Below are 25545 nucleotides of genomic sequence, written 5' to 3'. Positions count from 1 at the left end.
ACATACCAGGCCTACTCCCAAATGTGCACTTCTGATACATTTGTCTGCAATACCCTCCCCCAAATATCCCCACAGCCAACTCTCTATTATTCAAACATTATCTGCTCAAAGCCACCCAACTTATGAACATCCACCCTCCCCAACTCTGTTCTATTTTTCCCATAGATCTAACATCAGATGCAAACAGTGTCTTCCCGGAAAGACTATGAGCTCTATGAAGGCAAGGCCTTTTGTTTTGTTCAGGATATAGTTCAAAGCCTGATGAGAAGTAATGTTTAATATGTTGATTAATGTCCAAATTAATTAATAGGTGAGTGAATAAATGAATTAGAAAGATGATACAGAAATTGTCTTCTCTAATGAGGGGTTGATGTTATTGTATAGTTGCTCAGTCCTGTCCGACTCTTTGCAGCCCCATGGGCTGCAGCATGCCAGGCCTCCCTGTCCTTCACCAGTTCCCAGAGATTGCTCAGACTCATGTCCATTGAGTCAGTAATGCCATCCAACCATCTCATCCTCTGTTGTCCCCTTCTCCTCCTGCCTTCAATCTTTCCCAGCATCAGGATCTTTTCTAATGAGTCTGTTCTTTGCATCAGGTGGCCAAAGTATTGGAGCTTCAGCTTCAGTCTTTCCAATGAATATTCAGGATTGATTTCCTTTAGGATTGACTGGTTTGATCTCCTTGCAGTCCAAGGGACTCTCAGGAGTCTTTTCCAAAAACCACATTTCAAAAGCATCAATTCTTCGGTGCTCAGCTTTCTTTATAATCCAACTCTCACATCCACGCATGACTACTGAAAAAACCACAGCTTTGACTAGACAGACCTTTGTTGACAAAGTAATGTCTCTGCTTTTTAATATGCTGTCTAGGTTTGTCATAACTTTTCTTCCAAGGAGCAAGCGTCTTTTCATGTTATGGCTGCAGTCACCATATGCAGTGATTTTGGAGCCCAAGAAAATAAAGTCTGTCACTGTTTCCATTGTTTCCCCATCTATTTGCCATGAAGTGATGAAAGGAATAAATAGTAAACGTTTGATATTTAAAAATCAAAATTTAAGGAAAATTGCTATATTATGTGACCTTAAAATAATTCAAATAATATTTATTAAGACTATGAATTAGCATGAAAACTGTAATGTATAGATAAATGAAAAACACAAGATGTAAAGGTATGCATGTATTTTTATTTACAATCATGTTTAAAAAAGCATTTTTAGAAGAAAGGTTAGAAGGAAATATACCAAAAGTTACCAGTATATATTATAGTGATTATTGGTGATTTCCATCATTTCTTTTAGTTACAAATTTTCTATAAGGTTTCATGTCTTTGATATGAAAATTAAAAAATGAAAAATTTTAAAAAGTTAATCTACATGATGCTACCTGTCTTTAGTGGTATTATAAATTTTTTTATTTTGATTTGATTGTATTTTACATTTAGAAATTAGACCTTCACAGTGTCACAATGTCAGTAACCCCTGACAAGCAGGAACCCAGAGTTGAAAAGGGCACACCTGTATCGTCTTTCACAGAAAGACAACAGAGGCAGAGGCGGACGGTGAGTCAACTCTCACGCCTTCCATAATAGCATCATACCTTCTTGAGTTTACCTTCCAAGTAGATCATCTCCAAAAAGGAAATCCTATCAACTGAAACAGGCCTTTCAAAAGAACACATGCATAAGTGATTATATATAGAACATAACATCAGAAAGACAAAATTGCCCAAGACTCTGCTTTTTCCGATGTGTTTCCATTACTTTGGGGGTCAAGAAAGATAACTGAAGATCAGCAACATGTATTAATAGCTGACGTATGCATGGGATGTGTTATCCCACTTATTCCTCAGAACAATTCACTGAATTAGGAATTATATTAACAAATTTCAGATGAAAAAGGACTATGAGTAACCTGCCCAGAGTTACAAGGCCAGAAGGATAATGAAACAGTGATTCAAATCAAAATTAAACTGATTCGAAAATCACTACTCTAAACTTATATATGGGGGCCAAAATATTGAGTATTTTTTAGTAGGATCCCTTCACAATTGCACTTCTGGGTCCCTTAAATGTTGTTTACTAAAATATTTTTTATTAATGATTTTGGGTTACTAGCATGGCTCCAGTTTCTACATCTAGAGCAATGTCAGCCTAGGCAAGCATGAATACTATCCTGAAGTCTTCCACTGTATCTACATGACCAGCATCTATGAGGGAGGGACTCATGGTGGGTGAGAGAGGCACCACAATGGAATAGATGTCTTCACAGGGAGTTGACTACAGCTCCCCTTGCCTCAATTCCCATGCCCTTCTGAGAAGTTACATCAGTCACTGGTTCTGCATTCACTGAGCCCGGGCAAGGAGAAGAAGCCGGAAGAAGTTTAAACATAGGCTTGAATGGGAATTCTGCATTTGATCCTCTTCAATGGACCAAATGACCAGGTCACACCCTGAGGTGACCCCATTTGTTAAAGCAGATAATTGCTTAGTAATATATACTTAAGTAAATTGCTAGCTGGAAAACCAGTCTTTGAACTCAATAATTTAGTATTTATGTGTACACTTTTATGTATCTATATTCATGTGAAGACTAAAATGTATTAGTTCTAGGTTAAATACAGCTTAAACATTCCAGTAAGGAAGAAGAGTGCATTGATTTTACTCCTGGGTCTGGCTTCGTAGCCAAATTGGAGCCAAATAATGCAATGTTTCCTGTTTATATCAAGTGACACACATGTCTACTTATAGTGCCCCTCAATGGATTTCATGTGAGAAAAAAACTGTCACAGGTTTCATCTCTTCCCTGTGATGACTCTAGAGGCCAAACGATTCCCTTTAAGCTCAATTATCTCACCACTGACGGCTCTGATAACCTGTGGAAACCAGCAGACACAGTGTGAGTAGTGAGCCCGAAAAAGAGGAAGGCCCAGAGCAGCCATCAGCTGTCTTCATTTCCCTGCAGTCAGCCCCTTGGTATCCCTGATAACAATGACAGGAGAATCTCTCCGCCAGCACTGCCAGGTCTGTATCAGATGCTCTGCCTTTCACAGTAAATTCTCCATCCTCGGAGGCCTCTATGTGGTAACTTGCAGGGTTCAGGTGAAGATAATCAGGCATTTTCCATACCTTCCTTATGCATCTCCCATTATTCCTGCAGACATGAAGGCTGCACACCTCAGCGGCTCTGGTCACATTGACTATGTAGCTCCCTAAATCAGAACTCACAAACTGCTTCACCTTTGTACAGTTGCCCTAGAAATGTAGAAACAAATGGGATTTAGTGTTTATTCTAGTACTGGTAGGGTTGGTGCATCTAGACCCACAAGGCAGCTCTTTGAACTGGATTGAAACTTAATGGCTTGGTTCCTGCCTGTGAAGTCTTAGGCTCAGGTGCTGTAACACAGGGGACCCAGACCTGAAAAAGTGAGAGATGGTCACGACAGGAGATGGAGATTAGGTTACGGTAGGCTAACTGAGCTTGGAAATGGGCCCCAGCGTCAGCGCACGTGACCATGCCTTCTTACAATTTACATCCTTGTTTCTTCTTCCTCCTAGATCCCAGGTTAATCAGTGTGAAAAAAAGAGGAACAAGCCGAAATTTAGAAATCATGCCAGAGTTCTGTCTTCTAGCCACCTTTCAGGTGTGTGTACCTTTCAGCCTTGTGTTAGAACCTGAATCTTCCTGTTCTACCAAATTATTGTTGTCTGTCAACCTGAGCCTTCCGGATTTTCCTGTTAGTTATGCTCTAATATCTAACGCCCTGGGATCAAGCCACCTCTGCACAATTCAAAGACAGGGATGCCTAGAAGGCTGACGGGGTCATTTGTGCATTCTTCCTATTGTGTGTTCCAAATGGAGGCCACCTGGTTGTGTACCCAGCTTCCTGATGACCATTTTTTCAGGAACCACATGGACTGGAGGGGAAATATCACAGCTGGAGAGTCAGGTACTGATCCTCTCAGTGTCTACCTAATTCTCATAGGTGGACAGAGGAGACTTAAACTTTATATTGTCACAAATAGTTTCATGAGCAGCTTCTTAGGAGCAACAACTTGAGCATGTGAAATTAAAAAAAAATCAAATCACCATGAACTTGCAAAAATTCAATTTAACAAAATCATTGAGGAAACAAGTAGTATAATTCAAAGCAAAATGTATTACACTATAGAGATATGAACAGACAGCATTTGGAAATACAGAAGAGATTGCAATTACTGTGGATTGGAGAAAACTAGAGAGACATAGTAGATAGTATCTGAGCTGGAAGAAATTTGAAAAAAACATAAACCTTACTTTAAATACTATTAATTTTCAGCTAACTTCTCCAAAGAATAAAAATAGGTTCAGTGTAGATGTTAAAAATTACTATCTGATTCCATTTTTCAAAATATGCTATCACACATTTTATATAATGGCTAAACGTAAGGGCTCCAGAGTTGTACCGTTTGTGGTTAGTGGCAGCTTCACCATTAGCAAGCCTAAGTAGCTCTTATAGATTTCCTTCCATTTCCTCATCTATAAATGAGGATGCTAGTCCCTACCTCATTAGGGTTTTATGATCAGTGAGCAAATCCAAAACAAAAAAGCACTTAGTACAATCCTCAGTTCAGTTCAGTTCAGTTGCTCAGTCATGTCCAACTCTTTGCGACCCCATGAATTGCATCATGCCAGGCCTCCCTGTCCATCACCAACTCCTGGAGTTCACCCAAACTCATGTGCATCGAGTCGGTGATGCCATCCAGCCATCTCATCCTCTGTTGTCCCCTTCTCCTCCTGCCCCCAATCTCTCCCAGCCTCAGGGTCTTTTCCAATGAGTCAACTCTTTGCATGAGGTGGCCAAAGTATTGGAGTTTAAGCCTCAGCATCAGTCCTTCCAATGAACACCCAGGATGGGTCTCCTTTAAAATGGACTGGTTGGATCTTCTTGCAGTCCAAGGGACTCTCAAGAGTCTTCTCCAACAGCACAGTTCAAAATCATCAATTCTTTAGCACTCAGCTTTCTTCACAGTCCAACTCTCACATCCATACATGACTACTGGAAAAACCATAGCCTTGACTAGATGGACCTTTGTTGGCAAAGTAATATCTCTGCTTTTGAATATGCAATCGAGGTTGGTCATAACTTTCCATATAGTAAATATTCAACAATGGTCAGTATTATGATTAATATCTTAGCAAAATTTCCCCTTTATTGCACCTTCTATATACCAGGTGCTAAATTGGACTTTAATCATAAAACAGGTTTACTATGGGAGACCTGAGAGATCTGATTAAAGTTTTATTGGAGGACAGAGCAAGAATTTAAATAATAGTAACTACACCCCTAAGGTACAATCTTACCTTAGATGAAGTCAAATTCATGTCTCCCCAAATAACAATGCCCGCAGCTCCCAAGGCAGCACTTTCTCCAATAGTACTGATTAGATCTTGCTAGATTGAAGACAGTAGAGTTCATTATTCATTTAAATATAAAACAACATGCCAGGAATTAGGATTGGAAGCTAAATTCAATAAAATAGGATGACCCTATTCTCCAACTTCTTAGAGTAATGCAAATGTTATAAATAAATGAACCAGGGCTCAGAAATTATACTCTATAATCATACAGAAAACATATTAAATATATGTTTTTAAAACATATTTTGCCAAACAGGATATTATTTTTAGTACAGCCTGTAAATAGCCATTAAAAGTTGTTTAATCAAGTTATATGAACAGATTAGAGCTACAGCACATGGGGTCTCAAAGACTTGAATACAACTGAGCAACTAGTACATTCCATCAAAGTTGACCAGGGCCATACACACACAAATCAACAATAAGTATATGACCGGAAACAGAATCCAAAGTTTTCCTTCTCTAAATGTGAGGAATGTCCTGCAGTCATCTCAGCCAAGTTCCCTTTTCAGTTTGCAACTCTCCTGAAAACTTTGCTTCTGCAGTGGCCTGGGGTGGAGGGTAGGGAGAGTTGGTTTTTGTTTTTTGTTTTTTTTTTCATTTTTATTTTCTGTTGGAGGGGTTTTGTGTCATTTGGATTCCCTGTCTAGGCAAAGGAACACAGTGTTATAGATCCGCAGGATCTGATTTGATCTGGCACTTATATTTGGTCCCTGAAATTATTTGTATTTAATTATTTGTACCTGATTAATGGATTTATTTATGATTCATCCAGTCAGGGTAAGGCCACTGGGATTTTTCTCAATATGGTTAAGATAGATGAAAACAAAATTTCAGCAGAGAGAGTTTTGGTTTTGTAATCCTAAAGGATTACTGTTTTAGTGTTTAAAGATTAATATGAATCTAGGTAATTTCAGAGGGAAATTAAAACGAGTGTGTACAGTTGGCTTCCTAAATTAAGTTTCTGCAGTTGATTTTCTAAATAAGTTTGCTATGTTATAATATATTCTCTCATTCTTTTGAATGCTAAGCATTAACCTTTTACTTCAAGGATTAATTTCCATCAGTTATGTGCTGGAAATATAACTGGGCAATCTGTAGAAATTAAAAGCAGAACTTTTAAATGGTGTTTTATCTTAGGCATTTTATATTAATATCAATAGCTGAGAGAGATGTCTCCTTACCTGCATTTTTATAGTCCACTAAATGAAAGATTTTACAATCTCAGTTTTCAAAAAAAAATTTTTTTCTGGGCAATTTTCTGGTAATTTTGGTTTAATTTGTTTTCAGGTTCACATCTCTTTCCATTTCCCAGGACCACAATGTCTGCTGAACAGATCAGAGATGACATGACAGGAACGGGAGGAGTTTTTGTGAGGTTCAAATGAGATAGTGTAAGTGAAATGGTTTTGAGAATTATCTATGATTTGAGAAATATTGGAAAGAGGAGGAGTAAGTGATGCAGAGCCCAGAATGAGGACTCTGCTGGGTCCAGGTCCATTGCTTCTTTTAACAAAGACCTAAAGGAGCAGAGCTTCTCCCTCCACTCACATTGAAACTTTCCTGAATATAGAGATGTCATAGTCACACATCATGATCAGAGGGGCAAAATCCCCTAACAGTCTCCCATGATTTCCTGTAATGTGTATGTTACACCTTAGCTCTCTCACAGTTCTTAGATATTCTGTTCTGTTGTGTTTTTTTATTTTTCTGTCTTTGCTCTCTCTGCTTTTTCAGTTTTGGAGGCTTCTACTGAGATATCTCCAAGGCCAGAGATTCTTTCTTCAGCTGTGTCTAGTCTAATAATAAAGCTGTCAAAGATATCCTTCCTTTCTGTTAGAGTGTTTTTGATTGCTAGCATTTCTTTTTGCTTCTTTCTTGGAACTTCCATCTCTCTTATGTAGCTTATGTTGTCTGTTTTTGCATTCGTTCTGCTTTATCCATTAGAGCCCTTAGCATATTAATCATAATTATTTTAAATTCCTGGTCTAATAATTCCAACATCCCCACTGTATCTGAGTCAAGCTCTGGTGTTTGCTCTGTCTCTGTAAGTTGTGTTTTTGCCCTTTACTATGTCTTGTAATTGTTTCCTTGATAGCTAGATATGATTTGATTTTTCTCCATAAGTAGATAGCTCATACTAGGTAAAAGTGAAAGTTTTAATCATTCAGTTTTGTCTGATTCTTTGGGACACCATGGACTGTAGCCCGCAAGGCTCCTCTGTCCATGTGGGTTCTCCAGGTAAGAATACTCAAGTGGGTTGACATTTCCTTCTCCAGGGGATCTTCTCAATCCAGGGATCAAATCCAGGTCTCCTGACTGCAGGTGGATTCTTTACCCTCTGAATCAAGAGTAGCTGCTATAAGTAGACCTTTAGTAATATGCCAGTAAGGTGTGGGCATAATGAAAGACTTTACAGTCCTATGATTAGATCTCAGTCTTAGTGAGGTTTTGCCTCTGGACTTCACAACTGCTTCTCAGTTTTTGCCCCCACTCCCTGTTAGGTGGGACAGGCTGGCTAGATGGGGCTAGAGATGGGTATGTTCCTTCTTCCAAGTGGAAATCTAAAATCAGATGGAGCTGAGTATTTCCTTTTCTGCAGATCAGTTAGGTTCTGGTAAAACCTCAGCAATTTGGCTGTGGTTAAACAGTTTCTCCTGGGGGTGGACCTTGTGCAGAAGAACAGAATGCTCTGGAATACTCAAAATGGTTCCTTTTCTCCTTCACCTATTAGATGCATGAGGGGAGGGTTTCTCCACTATTCACTGGAAGGACCTAGTGAGCGCCTGCAGGTGAAAGTGTGCTCCCCCAGTCCCCGTGGCTGGGTGCCCCTGGAGTGTTTAATCTCTCAGTCTTGTTGTTGCTGAGCCACCAGCAGTTTCCTAATTACAGTTCAGCTTTCCATACTCTGTCAGTGGTTCCCACAGAGGTTTCTGCTTAAGGGTTTCTGATCTGGTAAGCTGGGTTTCTCTGTATTCACCTGTCTGTCTCTCCAAATTTGAAGGCAGCAATTTTCCCTGTGTGTCCATACTTCTCTTATTATTCTAAGAAGAGCTGATTTTTTTTTTCAGTTTGTTTAGCCTTTTATTTATTAGGGCCAAGTGGCAATTTTCAAGCTTCTTGCATGCTGAACTGGAAACAAGAAATTGTCCACGAATTCCTTTAGTTTAAGGCTTTGTCATCAGAGGGAGGGGGGAGACATAGAATTTACAATTCTTCTTTATATGTTGTTGACCCATATGCAGTAACTAGGGAACTACAGATGTTCGTGGTAAAAGCTACCCATTTTGAGGCTGATATTAGGAGGAAATGTTGGTTTCTTTCCAATGTGTCATTGAGTCATTATCAAAGAGAGTTTATTGGGAAGGATTCAAAATGGAAAGTCTTCTAGCATGTTAACTGGAGGTAAGGAGTCATTAGTAGATATTTAGGCCAAATCCTCTTAGTGACCAAATTAGCTCACTGTCACCTAGTGGAGAGCAGGGTGCTGAATAATCACATAACAGCTATGTTTTGGGGACCAGAAAACCAAGGACAACTCAGTGGCTGAAGTCACAAGTAAGATGCCTCTAGGAGTAAATTGGGACCACTGAGAGCTGGGCCACATGATGTCACACGAAAGGAGAAGCAAATGAACAGCATCATAATAGCAACACATCTTTCAGGTCCCATCATGTTGTAGGGCTGCCATGCCCCACCCACGATTCTCTGCTCAAATCAAGGTTTTGGAAATAGAAAGCAGAGGTACACAGAGGATTTATTCTTTACACTTGGGTTTTAGTCCCTCAAGTTTTACCACAGTGCATGTAAGTAAGGAGCCCATGGGGAGCTGGAGCATCACTAATGAGCTTCCTTTGTGTGTTACCAGAGGGAATTAATTACCGGGAAAAACACCTTTAAATCAATAACCAAGAAAATCCCTTTTGTTATTTTTTTTTTTAAAGCACAGCTCAACTGATATCAACATTGCATTTATATATGTGGTTTAGGCAATCTGTTGTGTGAAATGGGGTTTACAACCCCCATATAATGGCTACTGACTGAAATTTCATTTTTACATATTCCTCTTTCAAGTTCAAGGCTCTGATACTTATTAGAAAGTGAGCGGCTACACCATATATATTTTTCTAACGCTTTAAATTTTCATTTTTATTTTCTCACTTTTCATTATGTTTCTCCTAGGTAGGTAAGGCAGGTAATATCATGCCATTTTGTAGATTAAGCAGTGAGGTGCTGAGGTCAGGAGAGATAAGAGATTTGCCACTTATTGATAAATTGTTTTTCTAATCCTAATTATATTTGTGTACACATGCACACACACATTCTAAAATGCAGATATCTTCAGAAAGTCAGAAATAGAAGTCATTACTAGTATTTACAATTTGGTATAAGTGAATATCAGATTTTTAAAAATTTATGGGCAGATTTTTATGGAAGATGAAATAAAGTGGTGGTTTGATGGTTTCAAACATGAGGAAATGTCTTGCCATCCAGAAAGTTTACAGAGTGATACCATGGGACTCAAAAAGAAAATTGTTTCGGGGTGAGACTCTAACTGTTGTTCCTTATTCCCTTAGAACAGTATGTCTCTGAGGCTGTACTTATTCAAGAAGGAGCTTACCATCAGCTTGCAGAATGCACAGAATGTAGCAGTTGTTTTATCTAATCTTTTAAAATGAACACTTTGTCCTTTAAAGTTTATTATTTCTTCCAAAAATTAATGTGTTATCACTAAAGAAAGGAACTTACTTGAGGCAAACATTGAAAAGCAAAAGAAGTTTCATAGATAAGAAGGTGTTGTTCAACTTTCAATTCTAGAACTTTTCCTATCATTCTCAATCACTTGTTGCTGATTATTCTAGGTAGTATGACGATCAGTTTACAAGAGAGAATTTTTTTCCTTACTCATCTCATCAACAGTGTCAGAGGCATAGTGTTTACCAAATCCTGATGATTCGTGTCATTTTGCTTTCTGAGAAGCAAGCTCTACTCTGTCTCTGCTCCATAGATACCTACTGGTCATGACAGAGCCCTCACTAGGGTGTTTTCTAAATCTCTTCCTTTGGATGCTTAATACCAGAACATCTTTACAGTTTAATACATGCTGGTGAATTGAAACTCGTAATGGTGGAGAAAAAAGAAAAATGATCCACGCCTAGTTTACAGCAATATCTAAAGACACCTCTATTCTGCAAATGTGAAGGTGAACTAGGCTCAAACCGCCTCATCATAAAAAGTTTATGCCTGGAGAAGCTTATTCTTTTGCCTGGAGAATCCCATGGACAGAGAAGCCTGACAGGCTACAGTTCATAGGGTTGAAAAGAGTCGGACAGGACTGAAGCAACTCAAGTTTAGCTAGCTTCATCTATCTTAAAAGTGACACAGTTTGTGTGAGGTCTTTGGCTACATATATGACTTGAGTAGCGTAAATAGAATAAAACTTCTATTTGTAAGTTTTAACCTAGAGTTACAAAACCATCTACTAGTAATGAATTTATTATTGAATTCAGAAATTCATACCACTCTTACCAACTTTCCATGAGTTGTGGTCATAGACTCAAGAATAAACCAGATGGTTAAATCTATACAGCTACCTACTTTTAGCAGATTCATAATTCCCTTATACCCTAAAAAATTATTTTTAATTTTATTTATGAAGAAAAACATAAATTTACTATCTTAGCTATTTCTAAGTGTATTCATATTGTTGTGGCTCCCTTATGCCTTTTATCAAACCTGCTATTGTACATTAAAAAGAAAATACTTTTATTCTCTTAAGATTTTTAATGGTGATGCCAGCAGCAGAAATGCCTACAATTCTGCTTCCACACATATGAGCAAACTATTCCATTTGACAGTATCCTCTCTGATTTTCCAACCTGTTCATCCCCAACCATTTCAATAACCTTTGCAAGAGAGCAATCAAAGTCTGGGAGCAGAAGTAGTTACTGACATTGTACTTTAACCCCCTTCCCTACATACTTTGTCCCTTGAAAGACTAATAATAAATAAGATAATCCAAATTCAGTATGTATAAATGGAGGATCTGAGTGGATGACTACTCAAAGGAGGAATTATGCTCCTAATGGACTACTAGAATCCTTAAAAGAACATAATTAACAAAGCACTGTCTCTTTCAGAAATAAGAAGATATCTTACCTTTGGCAAGAGGCATCTTACCTTAGAAAGAAAAAGTAAAGGCTGGTCTCTGTAGCCCAGCCTTGTGTAGACAAACACAGGCAGGGCATGATCACGGGATGTCATGATAGAGATCCTCATAGATTCATGCACCCGAAATTGCGAGAAACGCAGGACGTTTTTGCTGTCTCCGAGAGATCTCCTGACACCAATAGAAGGATATAAAGCAGCACTGCTGTTCCAGAGCCAAGAGAGCTCATTGTTCCTCAAAACTTCTTCTTCCGGGCAGGACCCAGTATAGTTTGGGCCATAAACATTATAATTGTGACAATCGGGATATAAATAGTACCCCCAAAGGCCTTTGGGTCTGCTCTTAATCCCCAGTTCAATGGTTTCCTTCATGAAAGCTTTTGCACTTTCTTCAAAGGTTGCTTTGGCTAAATATTCAATATCAGCAGCTGATGCATTCTCTTGCATCTCAGAAATAAGCTTTCTTGACTTCTGTCTGTAGATGTCTTTTGTGTTCCAGTTCCTGGCCCACTGGGGTCGCCAGTATTCCCAGTCTATAACAGCCAGTCCACTGAAATCTTCAGAAGGGATGTAATACCTGATATCCTGGTCGGCTTTTTCCAGATGTACCTGCAAACTTATGTTCTGGGGGAGACCTCCGTTAATGGGAACTCCCTGGGGTGTATACCATGGATAGTATCCCAACCTGTTGACATAAAATATAGTAACGTTTTGCCCCCTGGCCCTGGCCAGTGGACTTCCAATCACCTGAAACATTTTCAAATTCAGCCTTATATTATATTTTATCAAACACTGATCTGTTGGAGCATTCCAGGCAGCTATAAAGGGCTTTCTTTGATAAACTGGAAGTCGGGCAGGTTTCAGGGAAGAGATAGACTTCAGAATGAAAAGTATGAATAGCCATGATATGAGATGTATTGCTTGAACAACATAAAACCTCAGCTGTCCTTCAGATAATGGTTTCATGATGAGATAAAAATCTTATCTTCCACTTTAATATCACTCTGGAAGACCTGTGGAGAGATTTAATTTTCTGTTAGTGATAATTTTGAGGAAAAAGACTTAAACACATTAGCTGGTTATTATAGTTTTTATATTTATATCCAAGTACATTTTATTTAAAGGTCTTAAAGATCCCTATAAATAAATTGAGACACAAAAGTGATTGCAGCGACCCAGTTTCTATTCAAGGGCAAGCAATGCAATTCAACAAACATTCATGGGGCACCAGATGCTGTGTCCAGAATACAAAATGACTAAGATGTGGTCCTTGCCTTAAAAAAAATCTTTAAAAAATCTTATGATTAAATAAAGATGTAAAATAGTATTCACTACCATTTTGGAAAATCCATCAAATCTCAGGTTCTGTTCTTAGGTCTTGAATAAATATTTATTTAATCTTATAATACCTCTCATTATTTCATTCAATAAGCCAAATGTCTGGTTGCTTTGCTGGCCTTCCTTGCAGCTAGGGTGCTGATATGTGACTGTGGCCAGGTCACTTATATTTATTCCCACTTTAGACTTCGAATTGAGATCTTGGGATTATCAAAGGGGCGAAAAGATGGTGCCAGTGATAAGAGAAATTCCTGTGTCCAGGAGTGGACACTTGGAACATTCAGAATCTGATATCCACGGCGTGAATATTAGGTGGTAGCACTGTGCTCATGGAACAGTGCCTTTCTGCTCAGGTCAGAGAGACTTTGTTTTGATTACTTCCAAGCAGGAACTCAGACAGAAATGCTTTCCAAGGAAACTGGGGCTTGTATTTCTCACAGCAAAGCTGATCACCATGGGCTGCATGTTGTATGTAATTATCATTTTTAACCACCAGGTGTCACCAGCCAAACCTTATATGATTTCTCAGACCTAGGACACTGAGGTAAAAAAAAATTGTAAGACTTTATTCAAAGATATTTAAGAAGTCTTAATGAATGAGCTTCCCTGGTGGTTCAGACAGTAAAGAATCCGCCTGCAATACAAGAGACCTGGGTTTGATCCCTGAGTTGGGAAGATCCCCTGGAGGAGGGCATGGCAACCCACCCCAGCATTCTTGCCTGGAGAATCCCCATGGACAGAGGAGACTGGCGGGATACAGTCCATGGGGTCACAAGAATCAGACACGACTGAGCAGCTAAGCACAGCACAGCACAAGTTAATGAACATGCACAAAATATCAGTTTTTAAGAGCTGTGGAGGTAGGTATTTTCCTCACCCATTCATTGAATAAATATCTGTATTCCTCTTCACTGCACAAATGAGTGAGATTACTTAGTAACATGAAATATACTGAAGGCATAAATTATGGTTGGAAGAGAACAATATTTCCAAGGGAGTGTAATTTTATGAGTACAATAAGAATTGTAGTCTTCAAAACTGCCCCTTATCTTTGAATTTTTTTTATTATATTTTGCCTCAGGATAACAAAAAATGAATGCACATAAGGTAGTACATTAATAAAAAAAAACTTTTTCTCTCAGTTTATGTTAGAGAAGTTTACATATGTATACAGAAAAAAAAATCTGTTTTCCCAGAATGCTTCTGGCTTTTGCATTTATTCAAAACATCACTTTCCACTGATTATTGTTCCCCTTTGCTCAGCTGCCTCATCACTGTCACACTACAGTCTTCATTCATTTACTACAAAGTTACCAAGTGGTTCTTGTCTCCTATCCTTTGTTCATTGTTCATGAACGTTGTTCATCTTTTTATTCCAGTTAATGGGAGGTGCACATTCCATGGCAGTCAGCTGGCAGACCTCCTGATAAAATGTGCAGGTGGAAGCGAATACAGGCAGAAAAAATAAGGAAAATTCACTGCCTGTGTCTTCTGTTTGCTGTTTGTCTTCCCACACAGGCAGGTCATGGCACTGGTGTCCTTCAGTCTCTCTCCTAATAACCATGGCTTGCTGAGAGCGGACTCCCTCACTGGGCACCTCCAGACACTTTTTCCTATTCCCTCCCTGCACTGTGTAATCATTATCTGTGTGCTTCTCCCACCCTCCTTCCTTCACAGGGGAAGCTCTCCAGGCCCGCCCTTTGCTTCAGAATCTCCCTAGACTGCTTCCCCTCACCCCACTCAGGCCGTCAGAATCCTAACTGCCCAGTTCTACCTGTATCTTGACTAGTCGTCAGAGCATAGCAACCTGCGAATTATCCACACTAAACCATGAGTCACCAGGAACACCTCCCTTGTTTTTTTTCCCTTCCTCCCTCTCACAATCTGTCCAGGAAGTTTTACTCCTTTAAAGAAATCTCTAAGTGGTGACATTTTAGGAAGAACTGGCAGGATATTAGGAGTAGGAATGCAAGAGTAGTTCAACCTGGATTCTTCCCCTAAATTTTATCAACCAGTTTTCTCTTTTTAGGTTTGTTCTGGAGCATGTATTAAGGACAAACTCCTTTCCTCCAACTGGGAAACTTCAATGAAGGCACTGTGAAGGGCCCTGGATAAATGATTCCAAAGTGACATGTACAGGAAAGCCACAGGGTAAAGAGAAGTAGTTTTCTCCTCAGAACCTCCTCTGGTAGAAGGAAGTCACAGTCATGAAGGCTCAGCTGCCACTGCTTTGACCTTCGCTTCACAGTTCTGACCTTCTTCATCCACTGAGAGGAGAGTGTGACACCAGCAACAAGAAGGTGGGGAATGTTTACTATCAAGCAGGCTTCAGACTTCATCTCAGTAAGCCTACCCTGTCCTGACTGTGAAGGATGGTGAGGAGGGAGAGGGGGCCCCCCTGGGGGAGAAGGCCCGTTATCAGTTCAGTTCAGTTCAGTCACTTAGTCGTGTCCAACTCTTTGCAAACCCATGGACCGCAGCACACCAGGCCTCCCTGTCCATCACCAACTCCTGGGGCTTGCTCAAACTCATGTCCATTGAGTCGGTGATGCCATCCAACCATCTCATCCTCTGTCATCCCCTTTTCCTTCTGCCTTCCATCTTTCCCAGCATCAGGGGCTTTTCCAAGGCCTGTCATGTACAGATGCAAGAGTCTGAAGAGAAGTCTCTCTGCTCTGCTTATCCCTACGTCCCTTCTCACACCTTCCTCCCCCAAAGTTTACTTGCTTGTGATATGTTTTAAAAAAAGCATTCCCCTAACCACCGCTGATTTCAGAAGTTGTCAACATTCACAACTAGGCCTTGTTATTCTCCTGCTAGTCATAAACAATCTCACAGAATGCAAACTTCAAACATGTTTACTCTCTGCTACTGCTAAGTCACTTCAGTCGTGTCTGACTCTATGCGACCCCATAGATGGCAGCCCACCAGGCTCCCCCATCCCTGGGATTCTCCAGGCAAGAACACTGGAGTGGGTTGCCATTTCCTTCTCCAATGCATGAAAGTGAAAAGTGAAAGTGAAGTCGCTCAGTCCTGTCTGACCCTCAGCGACCCCATGGACTGCAGCCTATCAGGCTTCTCCATCCATAGGATTTTCCAGGCAAGAGTACTGGAGTGGGGTGCCATTTCCTTCTCACCCCATAATAAAATGAGACTAAGCAAGGCCACTTTTTCATCGTGTCTAAGCAGAGATAAAACCAGGAACCTGGGGCTACCCTCAGAACATCAAACATCCCTCTCTTGCTAAATGAATAACTTCTGTTCTTTATTCAACATAGAAGTGCCCCTGTGTCCTGACCACATCCAATCCAGAGCAAATCCCTGTTTTCTCAGACCCTCTATCAAATCACCCAACTCAACCTAAACTCAGTCTGACCCCCTCTCACTGAGACACTCCAGCTCCCACGGGTGCATCTTCCTTTGCTACACGTGTCATCACCCAACTCACGGAACGACAGGTGTGTTCCTGGTGGTCTCTGGGGCCCCGGCACCTGCGTGAAAGCAGAGTATTTAGTGTTCAGGAAATTTGTATCAAGCACCTTCGGTATACCTGGTTCCCATTCTAAGTACTAGGAATACAGTAGTGAGCAAAACAGACAAAAGCCCTCTGCCTTCACAGAGCTTAAATCCTTGCAAGGGAGACAGACAATAAACAAAGTGAGCAAATAAATATACAGTTCATTGGAAAGCGTTAATAGTAAAGAAAAGAATTAAGGAAGGATTCTTCTTAGATGGGAATGCCTTGGCAATCTGAAAAGAAGTTATATGAAAAGAAGATAGAGTATAAGCTTGGAGGATGTCTGGGGAAGTATGGGAGCAAAGCAGATACAAAGGCCCTGAGGCAGGCACATGCCTGCTGTGTTTCAGGGACTTCAAAGATCCCAGTGACTAAAGACAAGGGACAGAGAGATAAGAGAAGGGTCTTGCAGGACCTTGTTGAGGCTCTGGCCATCAGTCTAAATGAGATAGGAAGGAATTACAGAGTTTGGAGAGAAGAATGATTTGGGTTTAACTGGATTCCTCAGGCAGCTGTGCTGAGGCCAGCCTGAAAGGAAAAGGGCACAGGAAAGAGGCAGTAAGCCTGGGAGGAAGCTCTTGTCAATCCAGGACAGAGATGAGAGTGGCATGATCCAGTTATTTGGAAGAACCTCACAGTATTTTTATCAATCACCAACACAGAAAATAATAATATTATACATCCATAAATTAATCCTGCTAGTTCTAATTTTGATTGCCACTCTAAATTTCTGTTATACACTCAGGGTGGTTTTTTCTTCCATAGAACATGGTAATTCATCCTAATCCATAAGATTAGAGGAAATACTCTGGGAAGTATTCCCTTAAAACATAGACATACATCTCAATATTAATGCATTAGTGAAAGGAATTACTTTCCCTAATCTACAACTCTTCTGTTTCTTTTTTTTTTTCACGCTACTGATATTTGTTTTCAAAACTTTAAGACTCCAAATTCCTGCCCCTAAATCCACAGGGTTTAAACAGATATCCTGAAGGTCATGGTTCCCATTTTTATTGGAAATTTTAAAATGCAGTGTTTTACTTCCAAACCTTTAAGGAAAGTATTTTCTGAGTGGTATTTTTTTGCCAATAATAAATATATATGTGCTAAATGTTTGTCAGAATGGAAAACAGAGCAGAGCTGCTGACTTCAAATCAACTCTGTAGAAGTCATTGTTAACCTGCTAATTAGAGTAAAAGCCAATAATAGGCTTCCATTTTTTTCCTCTGAAGGATATTATTGCCTTAGTCTGTTAATCACTGTCTTATCCTGATGGTTCTTAAGTTATTCTCTCATGAAATACCAGTATTGTAAAAGCTAGACCTAATTGTTCCAGCAGAAGAAAATATATATTATAATGGATAGAGATTTTTCCCATACATTTTTCTTAACAACTTGATGCATGTAAGTTTATAATATAATCTACTATATGATAAGATTGCTATAAGTTTCACAATTCATCACTAGGTACTGACTTTTATTATAACTTTATATCATGATTGAAGAACACAAGTGTTCTTCCATCTGCACAAATTTTAGAACTACTGGACTTTCCTGATTGTACAAAACTGCTTCCCTTCCTAAAAATGAACTTAAGTTTTGTAAGTATATGAAAAATGCCTGTTTCTGTGTTATATGTGCTAACAGGAAATTCACTCTTCAGTGTGAAAGGCCATGGATTTTATGAAGCAGGAACATTTTACAACCTAAAAGAGTAATTGTCTTTACATAAGCATATACACTTAGTCATTGTCAAAAAGTGTTACTTCTCCTTCAGAACTTGAAATTTCTTACAGTCAAGATCAACAGCTTTCTTGGAAAAGCACACAAAATCTTAGGACCACATTTTGAATAAAATGTTCCCTCTGTCAAGCCATTTTTAACTAAGCTCCTTAAAATAACATTAGGTTGATTTAAATCCTCAGTTTTCTACTCAAAGTTTTTGAACTATAAAGCAATTTAGTGGCCTATGAAATGTTACTAAGATTGTTTTCAATGTCCATGGTCAAGATTATAACTTAAAACACCCAATTACCCCAAAATATTTTGCAAGTCATTGACCAGAAGAGCTGGGATATAGGCAGAATAAGCAACAGAAACAAGGAACAAGAGCCTAAGGCCAAACCTCAGGTCCAGGGACTGCGATGATATTTAAATAGGAGTTTGCTCTATGTTCTGAATGTCAGATACCAGATCTGAATGTCAGGCTACACACTGGAAAGGCAGGACAGGCATGTGGAAGGACAAAGGTTGTGGCCAGGTCATATTGTTTTGTTTTAGATAAGCATGACTTAATTTCGATTTCTGCCTTTGTCTTGGAATGGCTTGGAATCTAGGGTTGGCCTGGTTTTGCTTGCAGCACCCATTTCTCTGTACAAGCAAGCATATTTTAGCAAGGTAGGAAATTTGAGCAAGGTGAAATGTGCAGGCACTGGCTCCAAACTGTTTGTAATGAAGAAACAGGAGACTGAAAATTTCTATCTGAATTCCAAATGCACAAAAACTTTTCCCTAGGAATCACACTTCTTCGTTATTCACTGCAGCCTTGCCCATCATTTGCAATTTGGAGAAAAATGTCCATCATCAAGGGACTGGTTAAATAAACCATGGCTTTCCACACAATGAAATACTATGCAGCTGAAACAAAGAATGAGGTTTCTTCTCCTTATCAATAAGGATATTCACCAGGTTTCATAATTATTCTTTAAGGTATGTATTTGTTTTATGTATATGTCTTACAATATACTTAAAATTTTTTTAAAGCTAGATATGCATATAATGCTGCCATTATTTTTCTGAGAAAATGATATGTACATGTATATATAAGTATGTGTAGGCCATGGTGTCTGAAGGTAAAGAATCTGCCTGCAATTGATCCCCTGGAGAAGGGAATGGCTACCTACTTCAGTATCCTTGCCTAGAGAATTCCATGGACAGAGGAGTCTGATGGGCTACAATCCATGGGGTCACAAATTAATGAATGACTAACACTTAATATATGTAATGTGTATATGTAGATATGTGATATGTGTACTATGGAGTGTCTCTGGAAAACTACTCAATTATATTGGTTGCCTCCAGGAAAAAGACCTTGTGGCTGAAGGAAAGAAATGGGCAGAGGTGAGATGAGATTTTGATGGGAAGGAAACTTCTGTTTGGATTTTGTACTATGTTGATTTAGCAGCTATTCAAAACCATTACTCAAATTAAAAAAAAAAGTTCTTTGGAAAAGAAAGAAGTGGTACATTAATATTGACTATAAGGAATCAGGCATAACGATAAAAAAGGTAACATTTGAGTTGATTTTACTACAGAGATCATTTTTTATGAAGCTATTTGAAAAAATGGTAGGTTTTCCTGCAATATGGCAAGAAAAAGCCCTTTTCAGTAAATAAGAGGGGCTTTTTTTGTCATTGTAGTAAATAGTATCAGCCATGTAACTTAACTTACCACTCTATTCTGACACATGAATATTAAAAGCTAATTTTAGGTTAAATATTTGTGGCAAAGGAAAACTAACAGTAGACAGACCTGAAAAAATTTATTAGTGTTATTACTTTCTACAAAAGGCAATGCACAGTACCACTATACCATTTATTACAAGTGAGAAAACATGTTGCAGAGTAATAGGCCTTCCCTGACTGTAAACAATGCAAAGCTCTAGTCAGAATGATAGAAGTATTCAGAGAGAGACTGGATACGAAAATGATGCTTGGGGTGTTCTTTTTATTTCCTTGCCTATACTTTAATTTTGGTGATTTACCCAACCAATTTTAAATAACACAGGAAATTAGATTTTACCTATTCAACTTCAGATCATTTTTTTCTTGTGTTTTTTTTAAGCACTTGAATTCTGTTGTGTTTTGTCCAATTGTACATTTTTGACAGAAATTTACTTCCTTTTTTCAAAAAACTCTTCAGTTTTTATGGCGTTATTTTTATTTTTTATTCTTCCGCATGCCTCTCTTCCATAAATCCTTTCCCAAACCATATTTCTTTCCTTGAGTTCTGTCTAACTACCCTGGTGTGTTTACAACACAAAATAAGGAAATCTCTGTGCAATACAGAAGTCAGGATGGAGCAGAGGTTAAAATCTTAGATTCCAGGACCAGTTACCATCAGTCCACTAGGAAAAGTTTCACGGTCTCACCTATTTGATTTTTATTTATATTGTTTTAATTTGTCTTCACAGCGTATCACAGTACTGTATTTCTAGGAGGGTAGGGACAAGGTTATGATGATAAACAATGATAGCACTTTATATATCTAAATATAGTACTGATATTATCCTCTGTTTCTCAACTTTTGAAATTTATTCTTGTGAACATAAACTCTAATTTTTAAATATATGAATATGGAGTGGAATCTAGCCCATCACCCCTTCCTCCATGCCTCTCTGCAACTTTGTAGCCTTCTGGTTGACATTTACACAAGGGACAGATTTTCTAACCAAGATGGCAATCCCTCTGAATTGAATTGCTCTCTGGACATCTCACCACTATGGCCTGACTTCCTGATACTCAGTTGACACATACCTGAATTTGCAGTGCCCTTTGGCATTGCAGCTAACATCCTAGTCAACATTCAGTAAACTTGCCTATAAAACATCAAACCCATTACAGTTAAGCTTTCTGAAAGGACTGTGCACATAAAAAAGTAAACATTGGAGAAATTATGTTGGCATATATTCTTCACTTTTCAGGTTTGGATCATACATGCTTAGCCACCTAGATATCTCATATCTGCTTTTAAGGCTCCAGGCTTCCACTTCAGGTACACCTGCTGGATGAAAGATAAAGTTCTTAACGTTGCAACTGAATGTGCCAGTCAGCCTGAGTTCCATCAGATTTTAATAAGAAATAGTATCTATAATTGTGAAATTGCAGAAATTATGCTTTTTAAAAAAAATTATAATAAACTGTTGAAACACCAAATGTAGTAACTAATTAGTCATTAATTTGTATGAATTTGTAAAAGATCATTATAGAACTAATTCTCCACTGTGGTTGCCCATTCACATGATAGAAATGTGTTGCACTTTAATATTAGTAAATAAAGTTGAGTTTATACATTAATTATAGTAGTATATACTAACCATAAATGTGAAGTAAATGCTTTTTTATACAATGAATTTTTAGTTCCTTAAAAAGTTTATTTGTTCAAGACCATCAATTGTATGCAATTACATAAACCATAGAGGCTTCCCCAGTGGCTCAGAGGTAAAGAATCTGCCTGCAATGTAGGAGATGAGGGTTCGATCCCTGGGTGGGCTAGATCCCCTTGAGGCAGGCATTGGCAACCCATTCCAGTCTTCTTGCCTGCAGAATCGCATGGACAGAGGAGCCTGGTGGGCTACAGTCCACAGGGTCACAAAGAGTCGGACACGACTCGAGTGACAGCATGCATACACGTGCTTAACATAAACCATATAACTTGAAAATATTTTGAAATACATTTTAGTTTCCAAATGTAACCTTGAGAGAATTTCCTAACACTATAAGGAAATTTGGAAATATTCCAGTCTTAAGATCTGGGTTGCACTAAGGCTGCAACAAGTTTATTCTGGAATGCCTATGACAAAGGCAGAGTAATATCAGCCTAGGATAACAGCCAATTCTTAAACCACCCAATATAATGCATCTAGGAAATGGTGGTCCTTGAAAATTGGAATGTGTTTTTTTTTTTAAATATACTTGAAGAGAGGGAACTCGATCAAGAATTTATTGATTTGAATCTATTATGAACATTGGACCAATGCTTAGGTGAAACACTTCAGTCTGTGAGAAAGACTACTGAAAATTGTTCCTGTTAGAAATTCATAGCATCTGCAATTCTATTATAGGTAAGAAAAATTCAAGGAATGTGCTTCAGGAGACTAGGTTCAACAAACTAGTAATTATAGATGATTATGTAAGTATAATAACTATAAATCTAATTACTAAATTTGCTAACGGTTTTCACAAAAAAGAATCAGGTTCCCATGGAAGTTTATTGCTAAGAAAATATGGTATATATTATGATTCTCAAAAACATTATAAAGGACATTAACCCTGAATCTCTGAACATGAAGTTTTTTTATAGCTTGTTGTTTTTTAAATATTTTTTACATTCTCCACTTAACATCTTTCCAACTCTTTGCTCCTGATTCTATTTAAACATTAAAAATATATGGGTAAAACGCCTGCCTGAAATGCAGGAGATCCAGGTTCAATCCCTGGGTTGGGAAGATCCCCTGGAGAAGGAAATGGCAGTCCACTCCAGTACTCTTGCCTGGAGAATCCCACGAACGGAGGAGTCTGGCAGGCTACAGTCCATGGGGTCGTAAAGAGTCAGACACAGCTGAGCGACTTCACTTTCTTTTCACTTTCTTTTTTAACAAGGAACCTACTTTCTGTCATCAGACTGAATTCTAACTTATAGATGAGGCTGAAATAAATTGTATGATTAAACTCTCAAGTATTTTTACAATATAAGTATTTATTAGTAACATGAATATCTTACTAATGGTTCTAGACAGAAGTTCATTGTTCAGGAGCTGGCAATGAAGGAGTTAAAGAGGTCATATTTAACTCCATTTGTCTTTCTCATATTGTTTTGGAACTTGTTCTTTCCATCCTGGAAAATCTAAATCTATCTATCTTTATGTATGTGTACATTTACATCCTCTTCTCAATTACTGATTTTCTTATATGAAGTGCCTGTTGATTTTTATCTCTAAATATTCAGTCCCTTTATTAGTATTTGGAAAGAAAATTTAAAACCTATTTTTATTCTTCCAAAATAACCATCTTCTGAACCATTTTAAATGTCATATGTTTCCTAAAACTGCAATACATGTTCCAAATAACAGTTCTCTAATACTATCCAATATAGTAAGTATGATAACTATGTAACATACCTTTTAAAGTACACTTTTATTAACAATCATGCAAAAATGAAATCTTCATCAAATAAAGAAATACACTTATACTCTAAAGAAAAACATTTAGGTGTATCAAGTTAGCTTGAGGAATTCTTCACAGCTACTTGTTATAAAAAGTATTAACACTGTGGCTGTCTCATAAAGCCATATGTTCTATGTCTTATATAAGTTAGTTTACTAACCTGCTTCAGAGAATACATTCTGATGCTATTGTCAGTGAAGTACTGGGTTATGATAACCCAACACAGTGCAAAAAGATGCTTTTCAGAGAAATTGTGCATGTAGAAGAGAAATGAAACAATTTTGAATAGTTATTAATGTGAAAATAATCCTCAAATACAAATTTATAGTAAATAAAAAATGAACTGGAGTTTAAGTTCTATGTATCAGTGACAAATGTATTTTTTACAATGTTAGGTTCAGAATAGCAAGTTCACGTTCTGAAAGATACTGAATTTGGAAAGTAAACAAAAGTAAGTTAGGCTGTAAAAGAAATTGGGGTATGCCAAGAAATGAAACAAAAAAAAAACAGTCTAAAAAATTTTCAAACTAAACAAAAACTATATTTTTACCTTTGCTTTTGTTTGCTGCCAGTCCTTTCGTCACCTGATGCAGAGCAGAGATTCAGTGGCCAAAGGATGCCCTGTGGCTATTCAGAGAAACATGTCATTACAGAGGTGACTCAGTCCTCCGAGGTAAACTGGAGGCTGGCATTACATCTCTTTATAACCAAAGTCAGATCTCTTAAAAGCACATAGGTATAAGTGACCACTGCTTTCTGAAAGTACCCAATTTAAATTCACTGACTGAAGAGGGTGAAAGAAAACTGATTGACACTTTAGTTGGAAAATGAAGAGGTAAAAATAGCTGTAAGCTGGAAAGATTTCCAAACATCCTTGATGATAATGGAATGACAACCCCTTAGTGGGGTCTTAGTTATCATCCTGAGTAAATACACTAATTTACCAGAACCAGTGGTTCAAGATGAACTGGGAACATGGGTTTACTGTGTTATCTGGAGTAGATGTCCTTAGAAAAAGTACAGTTAAAGCTGAAAATAAGAAGGGGTGACATAACTCAAAGATTGAAAACAGAAGGAATTGAATCAGAAAATTTTTAACAGTAGAAATTTACTTTAGAGGTGTGAATGCCACTTCCACTGGGGAGACACTCCTTAGGCGCAGAGACAACAGATCCACAAAACACAAGTGCGTGGAAGACCAATTGTCTGAGCAACCAACTAAAATACTGCTTCCAGGAGAGCAAAACCAGTCAGACCACTCAGCTCCCAGAGTACGTAAAAGGACAAGTAAAAGAGACATGTGACCCCAGGACATTTAAACATAGAGAAAGATCTTCCCAGGGAGGGTTCAGAGGGGCTGTGGGGCCAAATACAAGAGCAGTGCTAAACTGGATATAGCTGGCTCTCCCCAGCAGGCATGGAGGGGAGCAAAAGGGAAGGGCTGCTCAGTCCTTGAGGGAATTATACTGCTCTTCCAAGATAATTTTCTCCTTACTTTGATAATTGTGAGGGTTCCTAGCAAGCTGCCTGTTTTCTGCTCACTTGCTCCAGATAGAATCTTACTTGTCAGCATACCCCAGCCCCTTTCACAGTCTACAGCCCATTCTCCCTTTCAACATGAGTCCTGTTGCGTAAATATATGTCCAAACAAATGCAGGTTACCAGGGATTGGGGAGATCCTTAATGATAGAGAATCACTCTGCTTCTTCATAGCTATAAATGGATAGCCAAGGATCACATTACACACACAAAAAAAGAATTCTTTGGGATTAAAAACATGAGTGTCAGAACATAGCAAAGACTAAAGTAGTATTCTAGAAGAAAAAGTGGGCAAATCTATGATACAAAGCGAAAAAAGACAAAGGCTTAGAATACATGAAAGAAAAGCAACACCAAGCATAGATCTAGAAGGACAAAGACCTATCTGATAGCAATTTCTTAAATGAACAGAGAGAATGAAAGAAAGGGAACCATTTGAAAAATTATGAAAGAAAATTATCCTGTGCTGAATACAAGAGTCTAAATTAGAAGAGAAAACTAGAAGGCTTTGTGAAAAACAGCTCCCATATACAAATAAACACAATGACACGAATGTGCTAAAGACCAGGAAGTATAATTATGACATAGTGCTTCTGAGATGAAGACATATACTCCTTCTGATTAAAAATGCGTGGCGTA

At 38.4% G+C, this 25545-nt stretch overlaps 1 protein-coding gene across 1 annotated transcript; it reads right to left on the bottom strand.

Moving 5' to 3' along the window:
• Window positions 1-2849: 2849 nt before the first annotated feature.
• HYAL4 (hyaluronidase 4) lies at window positions 2850-23990 on the bottom strand. Its single transcript, XM_006060585.4, has 5 exons — window positions 23918-23990; window positions 16352-16394; window positions 11578-12578; window positions 5341-5430; window positions 2850-3251 (listed from the first exon to the last, which is right to left on the bottom strand). Exons 3-5 carry the CDS (start codon window positions 12529-12531, stop codon window positions 2850-2852), a joined length of 1446 nt encoding a protein of 481 aa, XP_006060647.3. The 5' UTR covers window positions 12532-12578; window positions 16352-16394; window positions 23918-23990.
• Between the last annotated feature and the right edge of the window lie 1555 nt (window positions 23991-25545).

Source organism: Bubalus bubalis, chromosome 8 (genome assembly GCF_019923935.1).
Source record: "Bubalus bubalis isolate 160015118507 breed Murrah chromosome 8, NDDB_SH_1, whole genome shotgun sequence".
NCBI lineage: Eukaryota > Metazoa > Chordata > Mammalia > Artiodactyla > Bovidae > Bubalus > Bubalus bubalis.
This window is presented reverse-complemented; position numbering and strand designations above follow the sequence as displayed.